The sequence below is a fragment of the Hypanus sabinus genome, chromosome 1 (assembly GCF_030144855.1).
Source record: "Hypanus sabinus isolate sHypSab1 chromosome 1, sHypSab1.hap1, whole genome shotgun sequence".
NCBI classification, from domain to species: Eukaryota; Metazoa; Chordata; class Chondrichthyes; order Myliobatiformes; family Dasyatidae; genus Hypanus; species Hypanus sabinus.
Genome location: NC_082706.1, coordinates 96,558,121 through 96,580,048, shown reverse-complemented (window position 1 = coordinate 96,580,048; position 21,928 = coordinate 96,558,121). Strand labels below are relative to the sequence as shown.

Here is a 21,928-nt window from a genome sequence, read left to right as displayed (position 1 = left end):
TAGATGTGTGGTCACTGCATTTTCTGCATTGCGGCAGCAATTAATTTCTGCATGGCAAATTGCCACGAGTAACACTCTGCCAGATGAGAATTGGAATTGGGTTTATTACCGCTTACATATGTTGTGAAATTTGTTATTTTGTGGCAGTTGTATGGTGCAGGCCATAAAAATACTGTAAGTTACAATAAACAAATAGGCAGAAGAGGTAGTGTTCATTGGTTTATAGAACATTTGCAGTTTTGTACTTTTTCAAAAATTAAGCCTTTTTACATTCAGTTACCCATCACAGTGCAAAAGAAAATCAGAAAGTGATAGTAAGCGTGAATTCAATGAACGGTGGGAAAGTGAGTTCTTATTTATAGCTGGTCCGTCAGGAAAACCGTTGTGCATTGTTTGTGAAAACACTTTCTCACATAATAGAAGGCATGATCTTAATAGACACTATAAAACACAACATCAGACTGAAATAGAATGAAAACTGAAGTTAGTGCTTGGGTCTGAGTTATGGAGAGAATATGTGATTAAGAAAAAGGAAGAAATCAAAATAAGACAAAATATATTAAGTTTCAGTAAGGTAAGTAATGTTTAACTTGTTTTTATATCATATATCATGTAAAAATGCTAAATATGTCTATAACATTTTTACTAGAATTGAATGGGGTACAAGAGTTGTATGGCGCATCTGAACTTGTGCATGAAAAAATTGACACATGGAATGTAAAAAGTTGGCCACCCCTGCCCTAGAGGGTGTGCACACAGGTAGTTAGTTTTGTAAATTCATGTGTTTGCTAACTAAGCCAATAAAGGTATTTATCAGCAAATACAGCTCTCTGCTTAACTGGATGTCAATTTAGGTGCTGGGCCAGGTTCAACAGGTCAGGATGTCAGGGCCGAGCCAGTTCAGCTTGCTGCTCCGTGTGTCGGCTCTGTGCTGAACCATGGGACACTTCACAGATTTCAGTTCGGAATGCTAGTTGTTTGCGGTTATTGTTTGCATGATATGTTCTTTGCACATTGGGTGTTCGAAAGTCTTTTTTGAATGTATGGGTTCTTTTGGGATTCTTTGTTTAGCAGCTGCCTGGTAGGAGGTGAACCTCAAGATTGTATAACATATGCATATTTTGATAAGGTACTTTGAACTTAACTGTTCATTTATTGAGGGAAAATCCTTGTAACAAAAGGAATGAGAAGAGGACATGTCCCTGGTTGTGAGGGTTCTCAATAATAGATGCATACTTCTTGAGGTACATCTCTTGAAGCTGGGCTCATTGGCAGGGAGGCTTATGCCTGTGATGGAACTGGCTGAGTTTACAACCTTCTGAAGCCTCTTTCAATCCTATGCACTGGAGACCCAAATGAGGAGGTGATGAACCAGCCAGAATGCTCTTGACTGCACACATATAAAAATTTCTTCATGGTTGCATCAATATGTTGGGCCGAAGATAAATTCTCTAAGATGTTGACACCCAGGAGCTTGAGACTGCTTGCCCTATCCACTACTGATCCCTCAGTGATCAGTCATGGCTAAACTTATATTTTCTTCTTGGTCTGACCCTTAGTTGGGATGTAGACTGAAGCTGTGGTAAATCATTTGAGGTTATTTATGGTGGTTTAGGTTCCTCTCCATGTGTGAGGATATCAATATGAAATGACTGTCTTTCAAATAGATATACCTGGAAACAGCTCGGGTGTTTACAGGTGCAAAGTTATTTGTTCTGTTTAATTTAGGAGTTTATGTGTTATCTGTGTGGTCTTGGCTGAAATCGCGTTTAAAGTCCATTTCATTATACAATTCTCATTAATCTTTACTTCCCGAGTGCCTGATAACTCTGTAATTCTTGGCTTTGATTATAGTTTGTTATTGAACAGTCACAGCTCTCCAGGGTGGAGAGTTCCAAAGATGCACTGCCAAGTGAAGGAATTCCTTCTCATCTCCATGTTGGACCCGTGATGCCTCTTACTCCCTTTTATCCTCATACTTTGCAAGATAATGGATCTCTTGCAACATTTTGTATATGTCTACATTTGTGTCAGATGAGGAGAGAGGAAAGAAGGTCATTACCTGGATGTAGAATTTTAAAACCGGGGTGTGATTTATCTTTTTTTTAAAAATGGATGGGGAAAAGTTCAGGAGTAGGAGAACTCCACATTCTTTACCAAGGATCTGGTTTCGTTCTTGCATTTGTAACACTCAAGCAAAAGTATGTGTTTGGCCTTTGTACAGAATGTGCTTGCAAATTGTTGCACCTAAGAAATAGGAGCAGGAGAAGGCCATCTGGTCCATCGAGCCTGCTCCGCCATTCAACAAGATTATGGTTGATCTGGCCATGAACTCATCTCCACCTACCTGCCTTTTCTCGATAACCCTTAATTCCCCTACTATGCAAAGATCTATCCAACTTTATCTTAAATGTATTTACTGAGGCAGCCTCCACTGCTTCATTGTCAGAGAATTCCACAGATTCACCACTCTCTGGGAAAAGCAGCTCCTCCTCATCTTCGTCCTAAATCTACTCCCCCGAATCTTGAGGCTATGCCTCCTAGTTCTGTTCTCACCTACCAGTGGAAGCAACTTTCCTGCCTCTATGTTATCTAACCCTTTAATAATTTTATACGTTTCTATAAGATTTCCCCTCATTCTTCTGAATTCCAGTGAGTACAGTCCTAGGCGACTTAATCTTTCCTCATAGTGTTACCTCCTCATCTCCAGAATCAACCTAGTGAACCTCCTTTGTGCTGCCTCCAAAGCCAGCATATACTTCCTCATATAAGGAGACTAGAACTGCAAGCAGTACTGCAGGTGCGGCTTCACCAGTACCCTGTATAGTTACAGCATAACCTCCCTGCTCTTAAATTCAATCATTCTAGCAATGAAGGCCACATTCCATCTGCCTTCTTGATAGCCTTTTACACCTGCAAACCAACCTTTTGTGATTCATGCACAAGCACTCCCAAGTCCCTCTACACAGCAGCATGCTGCAGTTTTTATTACCATTTGAATAATAATCTGATCTTCCATTTTCCTATCAAAGTGGATGGTTTCGCATTTACCAACATTGTACTCCATCTGCCAAACCCTTGCCCACTCACTTAATCTATCTATATCTCTGCAGACTCTCCATATCTTCTGCACAATTTGCTTTTCCACTTCATTTAGTACCATCAGCAAACTTAGATATGCTACATTCGATCCCCTCTTCCAAATATTTAATATATATTGTGAACAGTTGCGGGCCCAGCATTGACCTCCAAGTCTTCTATGTGGCACCTTATCGAATGCCTCTTGGAAATCCAAGTAGATAACGTCCATCTGCTCCCTTCTGTGCTCATTATATGTGCAGAGAATGCCAGTAAGTTTATCAAACAAGTCCTGCCGTTGCTGAATCCATGTTGTGTTTACCTGATGGATCCATTTCTTTCCAGATGCCTCACTATTTCTTCTTTAATGATAGCTTCAAGCACTTTCCCAACTACAGATGTTAAACTAACTGGACGAGAGTTACCTACCTCCTTTTGCCTACATCCTTTTTTTAAACAGTGGCGAGACATTTGCCATCTTCCAATCTGCCAGGACCTGCCCAGAGTCCAGAGAATTTTGCCAAAGCCTCTTCTATAACTTCTGCCATTTCTTTCAGTACCCTGGGATGCATTCAATCAGGAACTTAACTATCTTCAAGCTCACAAGCTTGTTCAGTACTATCCTCTTAGCTGTTGTATCGCGGTCCTTGCCTCCCTTTGCACCCATAACATCTCTTTTTGGCATGTTAGACATGTCCTCCACTGTGAAGATCAACTCACAATAGTCATTCAAAGTCTTGACCGTTTCTTCGTTACTGGATATCAATTCCCTCTTCTCATCCTCCAAGGGACCTATGTTCAGTTTAGCCACCATTTTCTGCTTTAAATAATTCTGTATGGTATTGATGGGTGATTGAGATCCATCCAACTGACCTTTGGAGCACAAGTGCATCCTGGAATGATATTTACACAGCAGGGTGGTGTTTCTGAAAGACTTTTGTCCAGTCCAATATAAAGGTATTTTGGTGTGTTTTTTCTCAATCTATTTTTTAACCTTCTAGTTAGATGGGATTATCAGGGATGTTGGAACTGGTGAGTACTTGCTGAGGCAAAGCAGAAAACATCTTGGTCATGGTTCACATTTAAGAAATTTGAACAGTAGTTGCACAAATATATTTGGGTGTGTTTGAATGAGTTCAACATCTCATGAGGCTCCTGATGAGTTAGCCCATGGAAGGAGGGAAAGGCGAGATCATGCAGGGATTTGGAAGCAGAGTATTTTCAGAGGATTTTGTCTTTTTATGTTTTGTTTTTCATCTCTTGTTCAAGCACAGCCCGAAGTGCTTTGTGGCCACTGAAGAGAATTTGATGTGTAGTCATGGGAGCAAATGCAGCAGCCATCTATACACAGCAAGTTCCCACAAAGCAGCTGTTAGTTAATTGCCGGATTATCTGTATTGATTGACAGGTAATTACTGGCTGAGATCCCAGTGGGATGTCCCAAACTACTATTTGAAAGTATGTCTACTCCGAAGAGCTCTGTTTAATAGTTGGAGTTTAATCCAACCAAGTGTGAGGTGTTGCACTTTGGGAGAACCAGTGTAAAGAGAAAGTACACTTAATGACAAGACATTTAATAGTGTTGATGTATAGCGGGATCGTGGTGTCCATGTCCATACCTCAGTTAGAGTCGATAGAGTGGTAAAGAAGGTGCACAACATGCTTGCCTTTCAGTTCAGGAGATTATGTTGCAGCTTCATTAAACTGGTTGGGCTCTATTTGGAGTATTGCATTTAATACTGGTCACCCCATTACTGTTTCAATGTGGGAGGCTTTGGAGAGGGTACAGAAGATTTACCAGGATGCTGACGAGATTAGAGGGCATGTGCTATAACAAGACGTTGGACAGTCTTGGATTGTTTTCTCTGAAGTGGTGGGAACTGAGAGGAGATTGATAGAGGTTTATAAAATGATGAGAGGCATATATAGACAAACATTATATTTATCCCAATATAGAAATGTCTAATACTAGAGGGTATGCACTTAGGTGAGGGGATGAGTTCAAGGGAGTCTGGAATGCACTATTATGGTTGGTAGTGGAGGCAATTATGATAGATGTATGATAGACATATGAATGTGTAGAGAATAGTGAGCTATGGAGATTGTGTAGCTTGCAGGTGTTCATTTGGTTAAACATTCAATTAGTTTGGCACAATATAATGGGCCACTATTAACATGGTACCTAGTACAGTAAAACTCAGTTCATCCAGCATATTTGGGACTTTTTGTGTTGGTCTGGGAGATTTTATTTAAAGAATCTCAGGGTTGTATCTAGTGACATGTATGACCCCTGATAAATTTTACTTTGAACAACAACCTTGCACTCAACTTTAATAAGACCAAGGAATTGATTATAGACTTCAGGAAGGGGAGATCAGGAGAACACACACAGTCCTCATCAAGGGTTCAGCAGTGGGAAGGGTGAGCAACCTTAAGTTTCTGGGTCGTCAAGTCGGAAGCTGTATCCTGGGCCCAACATATTGATGCAATTACCAAGAAGGCTGCTACCAGCTATATTTCATTAGGAGTTTGAGGAGATTTGGTATGTCACTAAGGACTCCAACAAACTTTTCTCCAAGTGTACTGTGGAGAGCATTCTGACTGGTTGCATTACTATCTGGTATGGAGGTGCCGCTGCACAAGATCAGAAAATACTGCAGAGGGTTGTAAACTCGGCCAGCTCCAGCAAGCCTCCCCGCCATCAAGAAGATCTTCAAAATGGGGTACCTCAAGAATCGGCATCTGGGACATGCCCTCTTCTCATTACTGCCGTTGGGAAAGAGGTACAGGAGCTTGAAGACAACACTGAACATTTTAGGAACAGCTTCTTTTCCTCTGTCATCAGATTTTTGAACAGTCTATGAACCTATGAATACTACCTCTCTAATCTACTTTGTACTATTCCCTTTTTACATTATTATAGTTTATAATTTCAATGCATTGCACTGTACTGTTGTAACACCACAAATTTCATGACTTGCATCAGCAAGCCTGCTGCTGTCTGTAAGGAGTTTGTACGTTCTGCCTGTGACTGTGTGGGTTTCCTCTGGCTGCTCTGGTTTCCTCCCACAGTCCATTTTTCTATCATTCATGTGCCTATTTAATAGTTTCTTAAATGCTCCTCATGTATCTGCCTACTCTACAACCCCTGGCAGGAAAATTGAAAAATTTAAACACTTTATAATTGGCATTGGCTGCGGCTCAGCTGCAAATGGAGCTCTCTGAGTTCAAGATGCTCTCCAGCGGATTGGGAGTGCAATCTCATATAGCAAGAGGTGGTAATTATTTTATGCTGTTAAGGTGAGGTGTTCTTTGACCTCTCAGCTTGATGTTGATGATTCCATTGGATGTGATGAATGATCTTTCTCAGCTGAGATTGTGTTCAGTTTCAATTTGCTTATTGCACAAAGTATTTATATTTGGTTTGTAGCTGTTGCCCACTGGGTTTATTGTGTCTCCTCACATTTCTTGATGCATCCTTGTTACTTTTTTTTAACAAAGTAACGTACTGATGACTACACCTTGTATCCATAGAAAGTTTTTAGGGTAGCTTCTCATTGCAAAACCCCTTGGTAGCAAATCTCAAACTGACTTTCACATAACCTGTTATGAGCAGTGGCTAATAGCACACACAGGATGGCACACCCCAAATTATAGGAAGGCTGTGTTCCTAAACCTATCTTGTTTTTCTGTAGTGTAAACATGGGGCTAGTGCAAGGGTCGGCAACCTGCGGCTCCGGAGCTGCATGCGACTCTTTAATCTCTGTGCTGCGGCTCCCCGTAGTTTGTTAGTTTTTGAAATGTAATTCGAAATTTGAAGATTATGGTGATCTTGTACAATCTAAAAACGTTGTGGAGACCCCATTTCCTGGCACATCCGAACCGGCTCACAATTAGCCACCGTTCTGGCTAAGGGAGATAGCCTACGGGGGTTTGTGAGTACGTGTCTTTTGGAGCATCCGCGCCCACGGGGACGGGTTGAGGGAGGCTTTAAATCAAGGCTGTTTAGTTCGAATAAAGTTACCTTTGACTGCAGTGTCTTTATTTTAGCGCTGCGTGTAGCACACCGCCACAACGTGTTTTTTATCGCTATTAATATACATCACCACTGCCAATGCCTGACACCCGCCAGTGCGCGCTTTCTTTTAATTCTTCGATCCAAGGTAGGCTACCTATGGAGTAACCTTCAACCCAATGTCTTTTTTTCGGAGTTCAAAATGTTTTTGTTGCATGCAGAAATGTAATTTTGTTTTCTCTGCAGGAATTCATCAATTTCATAAATGCAACACATTATAGTTTGTTTATACATAGCATAAAGGCAAAAAAAACCGTTGTATGCAGTGTTATTTCATTTTAAATGTCAAACGGGTTTTGTGGCTCCCAGAGTTTTTTTTTCTGTGGGAAATGGGTCCATATTGGCTCTTTCAGTGGTAAACGTTGCCGACCCCTGGGCTAGTGGAACTGTTGACAAAATTTGTAACTTTGTTAACTTTTTCTATTGATTATAATTTGTGAATGCATGAAGATATTTTTGTTACCCAACCTGCTGTAACTTGTGGGTACATGACACAAAGCATTAAAATGTAATTATACTTTAATCCAGAAAAAAATGCTGGCCGATGAATTGAGTGGTAGGTTTGGAACTATTAAGTCTGGACTGGATGTGTTTTGCCTGCCGTTTATTTCAGGTTGATGACAAATACTCATGTTCTGAGTGAACACAGGATAAGGATTTTAAAGATTAGCTTTACCTGTCACATGTACATTGAAGCATACAGTGAAATGTGTCATTTGCCTCAACACCCAACACAGTCTGAGGATTGTGCTGCTGGCTGCCCACAAGTGCTGCCACGTTTCCAGTGCCCACATAACATGCCCACAACTCACTAACCCTAACCGCACGTTTTTGGATTGTGGTAGGAAACCAGAACACCTGGAGGAAGCCATGGAAGTACGTACAGAGTCTTTGCAGACAACAGCAGGAATTGATCCCTGATCAGTGATCGCTGGCTCTGCAAAGCGTTCCACAAACCACTATGCTACCGTGATACCCACTAAAACAGGGCGCTGGGTGCGATACCAACACAATAGGCCTTCCTTTAAATACTACTTGCTGTTTTGCAAGCTGGAAAGAGTGAATTGCTTCTGTTCGAGGGTGGAATATCTGTGGCCACTGTTCCATGGGACTCCATCCCTTTTCAAGACTTATAAATATAAGCCAAGTTGGGGCTGGTGGAGAATTTGCCCAGATGTATTTTTATTTAAGTCAGATTTCTGAAATGCTGTGGAAACTGCTCGAGCACTTGAATGCTGGAGAAAGATGAGATTGCAATTGTAGTTGGTGCTTATCCAGTTGGTTTCACGTCCTTTGTACTTTTGGATCTGCAAGGATTTTTCCTCTCTCCAGAATGTTTTTATTTCATTTTAGCTTATATAGAAGGGTATAGCACTGGAATGGGGTCTTCATTGTTCATGGGCTCCTCTGCACAAATCAGAGAGTTGTAGACTCAACCAGATCTATTGTAACTTAGTAATTTTTTAATATAGTGCTGGCACAAAACAGCAAATCTCATGACATACGTATGTCATTGATAATAAACCAGTTCTGATTCTGATTCACCCCATAATGTCTATGCCAATCCAAACTAATCTGATCTGCCTGCACATGCTCTCTGTCCCTCCATTCCCTGCTTGCTCGCGTGTCTGGATGCCGTTTGAATATTGCTGTTGTATCTACTTCCAGCACTTCCTCGTGGTGGTCACCTACCACTATGTGAGGGAGAAAGCCATTCACCTTGTAAATCTCCTGTAAGCATTCGCTGCCTTCTCACACTTCTACCCAGGGAAAAAGACTTGGTTTTGAGCCCCATCTTTGCCCCTCATAATTTTATATATTCCTGTCAGGTTACCCCTTAGCTCCTAATAGTCAATTGTTTTGAGTATGGAATGCTCAATAACTTTCTTAGTATGACTCTGCGGATTTAAGTTTGTTCAATAGAGTTGTCATACAGTACGGAATCAGTCCTTTTGGCTTATCTGCTCTATGCCAGCCAAGATTACTATTTGTCCAAGTTTAGCCCATATCCCTCTGCACCTATCCATATGCCTGTATGAGTCTCTTATAAATGCTGCGAAGGTACCTGCCTCAACCATTTCCTTTGGCAGCTCATTCTGTAAACTAAGCACCTTCAGGGTGGACTCCTGTTACATCTCCCCCCACCACCTTAAATCCATTCCCTCTAGTTCTTGATGCTCCAAACCTGGGGGGTGGGGGAGAAATACTGCATTCAACGTATCTATGCCTCTCATGATTTTGTGCATCTCTATAAGATCACGTTTCATCCTTTTACCTTCTAATGGATAAATTCATTAAATATATCTATTTGAGGAGAAATAAATGCCCATGCACAAAGTTAAGTGGCATGGAGAGTAATCAGGAATATGGGATTGAGATAAAGGATCAGCTATGATTGTATTGAATAGTGGAGTAGGTTTAGAAAGCCTAGCAGCCATCTCTTGTTCCCGCTTTTGGTGCACAACTCCCGATATAACCAGACAAGCATTTGGTAAGATCTGTTTTCCCCCATGATTATATTTATAAATCCTCAAGGTTAATATAAATTGGGTACTGCATCATATTTGACCCCAGTAAGTGGTTAAACGGTAAGATAAAAGAGCAGAATTAGGTCATTCAGCCCATTGAGTCTGGTCTGCCATTCTGTTATGCCTGGTTTTTGGAGCCATTCTCCTGCCTTTTCTTTGTAATCTTTAGCTCACTTACCAATCAAGAATATATCAACCTTTGTTGTAAGTACACTCAATGGCTTGATGTCCACAGCCCGCTGTGGCAACAAGTTTTACTGATTCGCCAACTTGCGGAAGAAATTTGTCCTCATCTCAGTTCTAAAGAGGTGTCCATTTATTTTGATTCTAGACAATCCTACTAATGGAAACATTCTCTCCATGTCCCCTCTATCCAGTACTTTCAATATCTAATAGGTTTCAATGAAATCCCCTTTCATCTTCTGAGTTCTATTGAGTACAGGCCCAGGGACATCAAACACTGCAGTGGATGAAAGGATGCTTGTTCAGTGCTGAACTATATTGAATCAGTCAGATTATGGATATTATGTTTTATCTTGCTGGCGTCATAGTTTCTGACACCTTTTGATCATTATTGATTGGGCCTTGTTTTAAAGTGTTCAGACAGTTTCTCAAGAGACAAGCTAAGGACAAAATCTATAATTGTTCCTTTGGGTAATGTATTTGTACCCTCTACCCACTTCATTTTTCTTGAATGTATCTTAAAAACTTTGGCAAAGATTTGGGGTGATCCGTTGAAGCACTGTGTGATGTTTGACAAGTCTATGTAACTTTGTGATATTATTCTTTGATCTGGCACTCCTGGCCAAATCAGCTAGGTGTGTTATATTTTGATGTAATAATTTGTCATATGTAAACCATATATTTGTGGTTTGCACTAAAACCCAAGCAACACATAATTTTCAGACATAACCTCTTAAGAGCGAGTTTTGTCCATTGGGACAAGGTACAGGGAAACCATCAGTTGATTGAGTGAATGGATTGTTGACGATTTGCATATCACTTCATTGAACCCCGCTTATTTATTTTTCTAAAAACTTAATATTTCAAAAATTGTGAACTGTAGAGAGGAAATTAAAAAACATTGAAGGTTAGTGTTTAGAGCAAAAAAGTGCTGGGAGGAGGGAGAATAGAAGAATTGTTGTTGACTAGTACATTTAGTTGCATAATTGTAACAAGGTTTAACAGAGAATACCTGATGCAGAGTCAAAAATTGAGGCCTATTTAATATAAGGACTAAATAGAAGTAGGAGTAGGCCATTCAGCCCCATGTGCTTGTTCCATTCAATGAGATCATGGCTGACTGTGCTTCCATTCTGCTTTTCCTGCATTAATCCTATATCCCATATTCAGAAATGTCCCAATTTCTTCTGTGGATGACTGGGCTTCCATCACTATCTTGTGTTGTGAACTCCGAGCATTTCAACAGCCTCTAGTTACATAGTTACACATGGCCTGCCCTGTCCATGTACTTTAAGAGGCCCTTCTGGCCCAGCCAGTTGATGCAGCCTAATTATGCCCGTGTAACCAATTAACCTACTAACTTGTAGTCTTTAGATGTGGGAGGAAACCAGAGTAACTGGAGGAAACCCACGTGGTCATGGGAAGAATGTACAAACTCTTAGATAAGTTGAACCTGGATCACTGGCTCTGTGATAGCGTTACGCTAACAATTACTCTACCGTGCCATCCCAAAATTAAAGTCCCAAAGAACTTTCAAAAATGTTCATATCAATACAATGTTTCTTTTGACTCCTGTCAACTTTTCCTTCCAGCTTCGTGATAGGGTAGTGTGTTGGTTCAATTATAAGGAATCTTTTCTCTGGTCGGAAGGCTGTAAGCACAAAGTCTAGGCCTGTATTCTCTGTGCCAGTGCTGAGGGGGTGGTGTACAATTAGGAAATTAAAAGCAACCTGCAGATGCTGGAAACCTGAAGCACAACCAGAAAAGACTGGCCACACTCAGCAGATCAGGCAATAGCTGTGGAGGAAAAAACTGAGTTAGTCTCTTCATTTGAAGATTCATCATTCGATCTAGGGGAAAAAAATATTATTTAGTTTTTAAGTTGCAGATCAAGTGGCAGGAGTGATGGTTAGGACAAAGGAAGGATCTGTGATAAGTTGAGGCTAGAGTTAAGTTGTTAATGAAGCAGTTGGAGACTGATTAAGAGTGCTGCGAGTATAGTTTTGTATGCCAAAGGACAGGAAAAAGACTAATCAACTGTAACAGGTGATTGACTTTCTGCATCCAATACATTATTCTCAGCAACTTCTACCATCTTCAATGAGACCCTACCGCCAAACACATCTTTACCTCCACCCACTCTCCACTTTCTTCAGGGATTACTCCCTCTGTTTCCGTTGTCCATTTATCCCTCCTCACTAATCCCCCTCCAGTCACTTAACCCTGCAAGTGGCAGATGTGCTCCACCCTGCCCATTCGCCTCCTCCCATCTTCCATTGAGGGCCTCAAGTAGTCCTTCCAGGTGAGGCTGCACTTCACCTGTGAACCTGCTGGGGTTGTTTGTGTCTGGTGAGATCCAACATATTGCTGAGCACCTCCACTCCATCTGCAAAAAGTGGAGTTTCCCACCAGCTACCCTTTTAAGTCTTATCCCCATTCCTATTCCGACATATGGGTCCATGGCCTCCTCTTCTGCCACAGTGTGGCCATTCTTAGATTTAGGAGCAACCCCTCATATTCCATCCTGGTAGCCACCAACCTGATGGCATGAACATCAATTTCTCCAAATTCTGGTAATGTTTCCCCTCCCTTCCCTCCTCTTGCCTCTTACCTCTTCTCCTCACCTACTTATCACAACTTCATACCACTCCTCCTTCCCTTTCTCCCTTGATCCACTCTCTTCTATCAGATTCCTTTTTCTTTTGTCTTTTCCACTTATCACCTCTTCAGATCCCTCTAAACCTCAAAAAACTGCCTTTAGTCTCTGCCCTAGAGTTTTAGACAACTCTGCTGTGGGGTGAAGTTGCTTGCTCTTTGCTTTAAACAAAACACTTAGTATTAGTTTATTGTCACACGTACTAAGGTAGAGTGAAAAGCTTATCTTGTACACTGTTTACACAGATCAAATCATTACTCAGTACATTGAGTGAGAATGAGGTAGAACAACTACAATACAGAATGAAGTGTAAAGTGCAGTGTGGGTAAATGATAAAATGAAAGGTCATAAGGTGGATTGTGAGGCCAATTATCATACAAGTGGTCTGCTCAAGAGTCTGATAACAGTGGGATAGAAGCTGTCTTCCAATGTGAGGTGAGGGGAGAAGAGAAAATATCCAGGGTGGGTGGTCTTCCATTACACCGGCTGCTATACTGAGGCAGCAAGAAGTACAGACAGAATCTATAGAGGGGAGGCCTTTTCCTCTGTTGTGCTGAGCTGTTTCCACAACTCTATGCAGTTTTTTTTTTCTTGTGGTCATGTGCCTTTCTGAACTGTTATCCAACCAGACAGAATGCTTTCAATGATGCATCGATAAAAATTGGGTTGACAGGAGCAAGCCAAGTTTCTTCAGCCTCCTGAGGAAGTAGAAGTGTTGATCAGCTTTCTTGGCTGTGACATCAAGTTCAAGTTTAATTATCATTCACCCATACATGAATATCGCCAGACGAAACAGCATTCCTCTGGGGCCAAGGTGCAAACTGCATTGCCAGTAACACATAGCACAAATAGCACATTTCTGAAAAACAGAGTCTGAAAAGCTTGTGTAGATTTATGGTAAGTTGTCTTGCTCTACCTTGTTCTTCCACCGAACGATGGGAGGAGCCTGATCCCAGCCCAGTACAGATTCCAGTGCGCACCACAGAGCTCTCCCAAACTGCTCCTGTGTCTCCTCTCAATGTGGTTCCAGGATAGGCTATTGGTATTATTCACACCTACAGCAGGATTTTGAGCTTTCAACTCCACACAATTGGTCTAGGCAGGAACATGTGCACCACCCCCATTCTTGTAGTCAGTGACCAGCTGGTTTGTTTTATTGACATTAAGGGAAAGGTTGTTGTCATGACGCCATGTTACAAAGCTCTGTGTCTCTTTCCTGTATGCTGACTCATTATTATTTGAGATAATTATAGTAGTATTGTCATTATAGTAGTATTGTCTGAAAATTTGTAGGTGAAGTTACAATGGAATCACCAATAGATTACCAATAAATGGTATTCGTTTTCCAATGTTCTATAGATTCAGGATCAGTTCCTGCGGATTGGAGGGTGGCTAATGTTGTCCCACTTTTCAAGAAAGGAGGGAGAGAGAAAACGGGGAATTATAGACCGGTTAGCCTGACGTCAGTAGTGGAAAAGATGCTGGAGTCAATTATAAAAGAGGAAATTACGACACATTTGGATAGCAGTAGAAGGATCAGTCTGAGTCATCATGGATTTATGAAAGGAAAATCATGCTTGACTAATCTCCTGGAGTTTTTTGAGGATGTAACTATGAAAATGGACAAGGGAGAGCCAGTGGATGTAGTGTACCTGGACTTTCAGAAAGCTTTTGATAAAATCCCACATAGGAGATTAGTGGGCACAATTAGGGCACATGGTATTGGGGGCAGAGTACTGACATGGATTGAAAATTAGCTGGCTGACAGGAAACGAAGAGTAGCGATTAACGGGTCTCTTTTGGAATGGCAGGCTGTGACCAGTGGGATACTGCAAGGTTCGGTGCTGGGACTGCAGCTGTTTACAATATACATTAATGATTTAGATGAAGGGATTAAAAGTAACATTAGCAAATTTGTCGTTGACACAAAGCTGGGTGGCATTGTGAAATGTCAGGAGGATGTTATGAGAATGCAGGGTGACTTAGACAGTTTGGGTGAGTGGGCAAGTGTATGGCAGATATAGTGTAATGTGGATAAATGTGAGGTTATTCACTTTAGTGGCAAGAACAGGAAGGCAGATTACTATCTAAATGGAGTCAAGTTAGGAAAAGGGGAAGTACAACGAGATCTAGGTGTTCTTGTACATCAGTCAATGAAAGCAAGCATGCAGGTACAGCAAGCAGTGAAGAAAGCTAATGGCATGCTGGCTTTTATAACCAGAGGAGTTGAGTATAAGAGTAAAGAGGTCCTTCTGCAGCTGTACAGGACCCTGGTGAGACCCCACCAGGTCATAATTGTGTGCAGTTTTGGTCTCCAAATTTGAGAAAAGACATTCTTGCTATTGAGGGAGTGCAGCGTAGGTTCACAAGGTTAATTCCCGGAATGGCGGGACTGTCATATGTTGAAAGATTGGAGCAACTTGTATAAACTGGAATTTAGAAGGATGAGAGGGGATCTGATTGAAACATATAAGATTATTAAGGGATTGGACACACTGGAAGCAGGAAGCATGTTCCCGCTGATGGGTGAGTCCAGAACTAGAGGCCACAGTTTAAGAATAAGGGCTAGGCCATTTAGAACAGAGATGCGGAAAAACTTTTTCACCCAGAGAGTGGTGGATATGTGGAATGCTCTGCCCCAGAAGGCAGTGGAGGCCAAGTCTCTGGATGCATTCAAGAGAGAGTTAGATAGATCTCTTATAGATGGTGAGGTCAAGGGATATGGGGAGAGGGCAGGAACGGGGTACTGATTGTGTATGATCAGCCATGATCACAGTGAATGGCGGTGCTGGCTAGAATGGCCGAACAGCCTACTCCTGCACCTACTGTCTATAGAGTCGAGCTACTCTGAGTGGACTGGGAGTAGAGTAGGCGGCTGAGGAAGCACCCGTGTTTAGAGTAATTGTGCTGAAGGTGTCCTTACTGATTGTGGGTTATTAGTCAGGAAGTTAAAGATCAAATTGCAGTGGGAGGTATTGATTCCTAAGGTCTAGAGTTTGGAGTAATAGTATTCCAGAGTCAATAAACAATATTCTGACGTTGCTGTTCCTTGCTGTCTGGATACTACATGGATGAGTATAGGGCCAGCAAGACGGTGTCCGCTGTAGTCCTGTTTCAGTTATTCAGTTGCAGTGGGTTGGAGATTGTCTGGAAAGCTGGAGTTGATGCGTGTTGTGACCATCCTTTCAAAGCACCTCCAGATGGTAGATGTTTGAGCAACTGTATGGTAAACATTAAGACATGTTATCTTGGGTACCGGGAGGATAGTAGCCACCTTAAAGTAGAAGGGAACCACAGCCCGAAGCAGTGAGAGGTTGAAAATGTCTGCAAATAGCCCTGCCAACTGATCCGCACAGGATTTAAAGTCATTGCCGAGGATGCTATCTGAACCCAATGCTTTCCACAGGTTCGCCCTGTGGAAGATTGACCTCACATACACTGGAGGCTATCAGAGTGGGTGGTGACATAACCCGTTCCTTTCTGTTCAAAACGTGTATTGAATGCGTTAAGCTTATCGGGAAGGAATGTACTATTGGTGATATGTAAGCCCTGCCCCAGTTGACTGCTGGATTGCGACATGATACTGTAATAGGTTGGTCTTTCTCTAACCATCTCTTATAGCTTTACAGAGTTCATAATCTTGATTAGGTCATGGACACCTGATTATAAATGCTGCAGATCTAGGTTTGAACCCTGTCCCTTGTAATTTTGTGTGAAGGATCCTTCTTAGAAAACAATCCCTAAGAACACTAAAATTAGGAGCAGGAGTTGGGCTTCTCAAATCATATTTTCAGAATGATCTTCAGAATCACCATTTTTCCTGTGCTCTTCATATTCATTAATGCCCTTTTCTTGGGGGGGGGGGGGGAGGGAACTTAATCTTGATTTTTAAAGACTCATTGACTAACCTACACAGCCCAATTGGGGTAGGAAATCGCAAAAATTGAATGAAGGAACTTGCCCTTATCTGCAGTGGCTTGAAAAAGTATTCAGCCCTCACAACTATTTTCACATTTTGCTGTCTGATTTTCTAAATCTAAATTTAAAATATATTGAAGTAGGGTTTTTGAGCTAATCTACAAAACATTGTGCATCATGTCAAATCAAAGAAAAATTAAAAAAAACTCAAATTTACTGAAAATTATAACTCAAAATTGTAAAGCTGAAAAAGTATTCATTCCATTTAATTACAATGCTAACTTTCCTCAGGTATAGTACTGTATATTACCTGACCAACTCACCCAATTTGTTGATGTAGAAAATTGGAGGATGACCTGTTTTCAATGAATTCATAAGAATACATATCCCCTCTCTCTGAGATCCGAAAGTATGGTGATTTTCAATAGACTAACCAAAAATGAAGATGAAAGAACATTAACCTAATTGAACATCTCTGGCAATACCTCAAGGTTGCCATCCACTGCTACTTCCCAACTAACTTGGCACAGCTTGAGCAAATTTGCAAGGAGGAATGGGCAAATCTTTCTTCATTACATTGTGCAAAAGCTAATAGAGACTTATCCAAAAAGACTGCTGGCTGAAATAGCTGTGAGGGATTGGTGTTGAATACTTTTATAAGGCACTGTAAGTCCCAAATAGCAAATGACATTCTGAGTGATTCCTCGTTTTGTATTTTTCAACGAGAGGAAATCTCTACCCAGCATCTCTCCTATTGAACTCTTAGGATTATGTGAATTTCAGTGAAGTCATCTCTCATTCTTCAAATTATTTACTACTCTTAATCTTTCATGTGGCTTATAAACACCCCTGAATCCAATGTAGTAAATCTTTAGTGTATTCGCTTTCTGGCAGGTATATCCTTCAAGTTACCAAAATGCCACACAGTACTCAAAGTACACTCTCAAGCTCATAAATGCAGTAAGACCTCTTTACTCCTTTATTTAAATCCTCTTGTAATAATTAACTGAAATCCACTGTAGTCATAAAGACCAGAAGCATTTCAGTAGATGGTAAAGACATCCCATGAACTGATAAAGGGAAGGATAGAATCCCAGAGTAAACTGACAGGACAAAATTAAACTCTGAGTGTTTCTACCAATATGCAAAAATGTAAATAAACACAGTAAGGGCAAATGCTGGTCAGAGACAAGAGAATTAAAGTGGTGGGGACAGGAAGAGTTGAAGGAAATGGCTGAGGAATTAACTACTTTCTGTCTGTGTTCATGGAAGACAAATAAAAAGACAGAAATATGACAACACACTTTGGCCCAATTAAACAGCTTTCCCGGTTAGCTGAAGTTTAATAGAAATTGATAAAAAGATATTTAAAAAAAGACAACTATCATCTGAGTAACAAATTATGTATTTAAATGAGGTACAGGAAAAATTAGAACATTATCAATACTATTACAGCACTATAAAACTATTAGTTGCTAGTTATCAATGCAGGAATTAATCCAGCATACGTGCACGCTGCTCTGCTATGATTGACCATAAATGAAGAAAATTAATGCAGACACCTAGAGTAGGTTATGGACTGCTGTCATGCAATGCTATTGATAATTGCATCCTCCAAATATTTATTTCATTGTAACATTCAAGATGATTGCTGGTGCCTTCAAATTCTTCATGTGACTTGTTGAAATAGTGAAATTGTTTCATTTTCATTCTCGGCTATTTTTGACATCTCCATGCCTGAATGCTTGAAACCACAGTGAGCAGAATAGTTGCAAATTACATTTTAGCCAACATTAACAATAATTGACATCGTTAACAAAGATCACTTTTTCTTAAACACAAGTGCACACAACTGACGCTACTGTATTTTAAAAACTTTGCTCAGTGCACTGAAGTGTCTAATGGCCACATGATGTGCACACAGTTAATGCTAGTTAGAAACTGTTAAGCAACAGTGTCCTGACCCAATTAAGTGATTTAGTGTCACTTAATAATAAATGAAGGGAATCCTGGCAATTCTTCAACCAAATGATGGTCACTTAAAGGCCCTTAGATCTTCCTCAAAGACCATTGTTACATTCCATGAATATGCTGTCATTTTGCTGTTCACTTTAGTTGTCCTCTATCTATGTAGATTACATTTCTGAGTGATTGTTACATTAACCTCATTATACACATTTCTAAGTTTCAGGTTCTTGCTGGTGCCTTTTCTCTGTTGTACAATCTGGTGGTGAGGTCTTTCATTGATTATCTTATGGTTATTGGATTTATGGAATATGCCCATAAGAAAATAAATCTTGGGATTGTATCTGGTGACATGTAGCTTGATAATAAACTTAGTTTAAAATTTGTGGCCTCAAAGTAATTCCCAGCAAAGTTTTCTGCCCTTTTTGTTTTGCTCTACTCAGGCTGATTCTGTTACTTACTCGTGGTGTGCTGAGCCAGAGTTATTTCTCACCCCTGTACTGATTTCATCCCTTATAAATAGTGCGGCACCACTTGCTGCATCTCTTTTGCTTGCCCTTCCTGAATGTTGATTACCCTTGAACGTTTGGCTCCTGGCTCCTGTCACTTTGCAGCCATGTCTCTGTAATGGTAGTTCAGTCATTCCCACTAATTTGTGCCATGTATTCCTCTGTGTGTTAATGCAGCATGCATCTAGAGAGAGTACCTTTTTACTTTATCCTTTTACCATTTTTCTAAACTTTGCTTTCTGTAGTTTTCCTCTGCCTCTTAATTTTGCTTGTTTTTTTTTCTAGCTTCTACTTCCTTTTGTTTTCTAGCTTCTACTTCCTTCTGTTTTCTCATCTCACTGGATTCCAAAGTTCTTAGACCCCTTTCAAACCAGTTTACACTCTACCTCAACAAAATATCTTGTGAGGATATTGGTCCCAGTCCTGTTGAGGTGTAATGTGTTCTGTTTATAAAGACACCTAGGTGGTGGAACCACACTGAAGTTCAGATTTCTGTAGAAGGGAGTGACCGGTTCACAGAATCAGTTTTGGTGTGCTGTGAGGAGACAGTGATTGACTTTGGGCTGAACCTATTGGATTTGTGAAGAATGAAAGGTAGTCCCACTGCAAGATACTGGCCTCTGAGAAGGACAACATGACACTGATAGTGCAGAAGCTGGAATTGAGCAATTGGTGGAACTCAGCATGTCAGGCAGTCTCTGTGGAAGGAAATGAATAGTTGGCTTTACTGGCCAAAAGAGGATTGCTGAAAGTGGCCACTGAAAGGCTGGCCAATCTGGGGCAAAAGGAGAGGCCTTTGGCTGAAGTAGTCAAACATTTAAAACAACATTGGGGATGGTAGTATAGGAGGAATAGAAGAGAATTTCTACCAGGGGCAACTGTGGAAATTCTCTGATATTGAGCATAACCAGGACAGGGATCGATTAACCTTTGAACTCCAGCAATAGTGGAATTTGGCAGATTGAGCTTGATGTCATGATCTTATTGAAAGGCCAAGTAGGTATAAGTGGCCAAATATTGCTTCTTGTTCTATTGCCTCATGGTTTACTGATTAGTAGTAAACTGAGGTACTGGAGCAGGTGATCATCTTAAGTCCATCTACCTGCTTTGTTTCTTTATCCTTTGGAAAGCATTAAGTAAAAAGCAATCACATATCAGAAAAAAACACTTCTGTAAATCATTCATCTGTGGTAATGCCTCAGTTTCTGATACACTCAGTATTTCACGTTGCCCTGATCTTAGCAACAGTTAACATGGACAAAGTAACAATCGCCCTCTATCTGCACTATTAAACATTTGCCTAGTCTTGCTTCATCACAGATATTTTCTTTGTCCTCTCTGTCCTTCACATCACCTTCTCTGCTGTTTAAAATGATCTTTCTTTATTTACCTCTTTATTTTCACAACATAAGATATAGGAGCAGAATTAGGCTATTTGGCACATGAAGTCTTCTCTGCATTTCAACATTGCTGATCCAGTTTTCCCCTCAGCCCCAATCTCCTGCCTTCCCCCCATAATCCTTCATGCTATTTCTCTTCTCCACTTCAGACAACGAGTCTCTGAACTGGAACATTAACTCTTTTTCTCTTTCCACTGATGCCTCCTGACTTGCTGTACATCATGTGCTTAGCACTAATTGTCTTTTTTGTTTGGAGTCAGTTATAAGGTGTAGAAACAGGCCCTTCGGCTCCAACTCTTCCATGTGGAGCAGGTCCAAGTCTCCAGTATTTGCAGTATTGATTTTATTTTTATAGGCCCTTGGTCTGTAGTGGTACTTTGTTAAAAGAAATATTCTCTTGCAGCCTTGCTAATGACTTCTCTCACTTGATCTTTGCAGAGCTGTACTACTGCGACTAGAAGGATGCAATCATCCAGTCATCATGAAAGGTCTCTGTGCAGCGTGTGGTCAAGACTTGACACAGTAAGTTCTTTCCATCCTTGCCTCCACTAATCTTTGTTATAAAATGCATCCTGCAGTGAGATTTGAAGCAGAGTGTTTGTAGGATACGCTGGTGGTGCAGAATTGCCTCAACCTAATGAATGCTTCACCAAAGTGTAATTGTTTCTCCTGAGTTAGAGGCTTCACTTACTCTTGAGTAGTGAATTTCTTGGTAGATAAGGAACCTGCAGCATAGGTAAGGAGAGCCACATGTTCATGATTGAAGAGGTTGAACATAAGACCATATGATATAGGAGCAGAATTAGGCCATCTAGCCCATTGAGTCTGCTCCGCCATTTCATATTGGCTGAAGCATTTCACTCTTGACCCCAATCCCCGTATCGCTTTGTGTCCTGACTAATCAAGAGTCTATCAATCTCTGCCTTGGGTGTGTACCAAATAACTTGGCCTCCACAGTAGCCTGTGGTAATGAGTTCCACAGATTAACCACTCTGGCTGAAGAAATTCCTCCTCCGTTTTAGAATCTCCATTTTAAATGGACATCCCTCTTTTCTGAGGCTGTGTCCACTGGACTTAGACTTCCCTACCATCCACTCTATTGAGGCCTTTCAACATTCAGTAGGTTTCAGTGAGATCCCCCCTCAAATACTTCTGAATTCCAGTGAATTCAGGCCCAGAGCTCTTCATGTAATAAGTCTTTCAATCATTTTCCTGAACCTCCTTTGAGCTCCCTCCAGTGTCAGCATATCCTTTCTTAGATGAGGGGCCCAAAACTGCTCACAGTACTCCAAGTAAGGCCTCACCCGTGTCTTGTAAAGCCTCAACATTCATTTCTTCTACCAAAATGCATGACCATACACTTCTCGACACTGCATTCTATCTGCCATTTCTTGACCTTTCTCCTTTGCCCATTCACCTAATCTGTCTTTAGGTCCTTCTGTAGCCCTTCCGCTTACTCAAAAATACATGGTCTTCTACCTATTTTCGTATCATCTGAAAACTTTGCCACAAAGCCATCAATTCCGTCATCCAAATCATTGGCCTATGATTTAAGTAGAAGCGGTTCCAACACTGAATTCTGCGGAACACCTCTTGTCACTGGCAGCCAACCAGAA

General features: G+C 41.0%; 1 protein-coding gene across 2 annotated transcripts in view; it reads left to right on the top strand.

Moving 5' to 3' along the window:
* ctdp1 (CTD (carboxy-terminal domain, RNA polymerase II, polypeptide A) phosphatase, subunit 1) overlaps positions 1 to 21,928 on the top strand; it is a 324,193-nt gene that overhangs the window by 16,145 nt on the left and 286,120 nt on the right. For both annotated transcript variants that reach the window (XM_059972529.1, XM_059972536.1), the window contains exon 2: positions 20,751 to 20,834. In XM_059972529.1, coding sequence (XP_059828512.1) covers positions 20,751 to 20,834 — 84 coding nt within the window. The remainder of the gene's footprint in view (positions 1 to 20,750; positions 20,835 to 21,928) is intronic.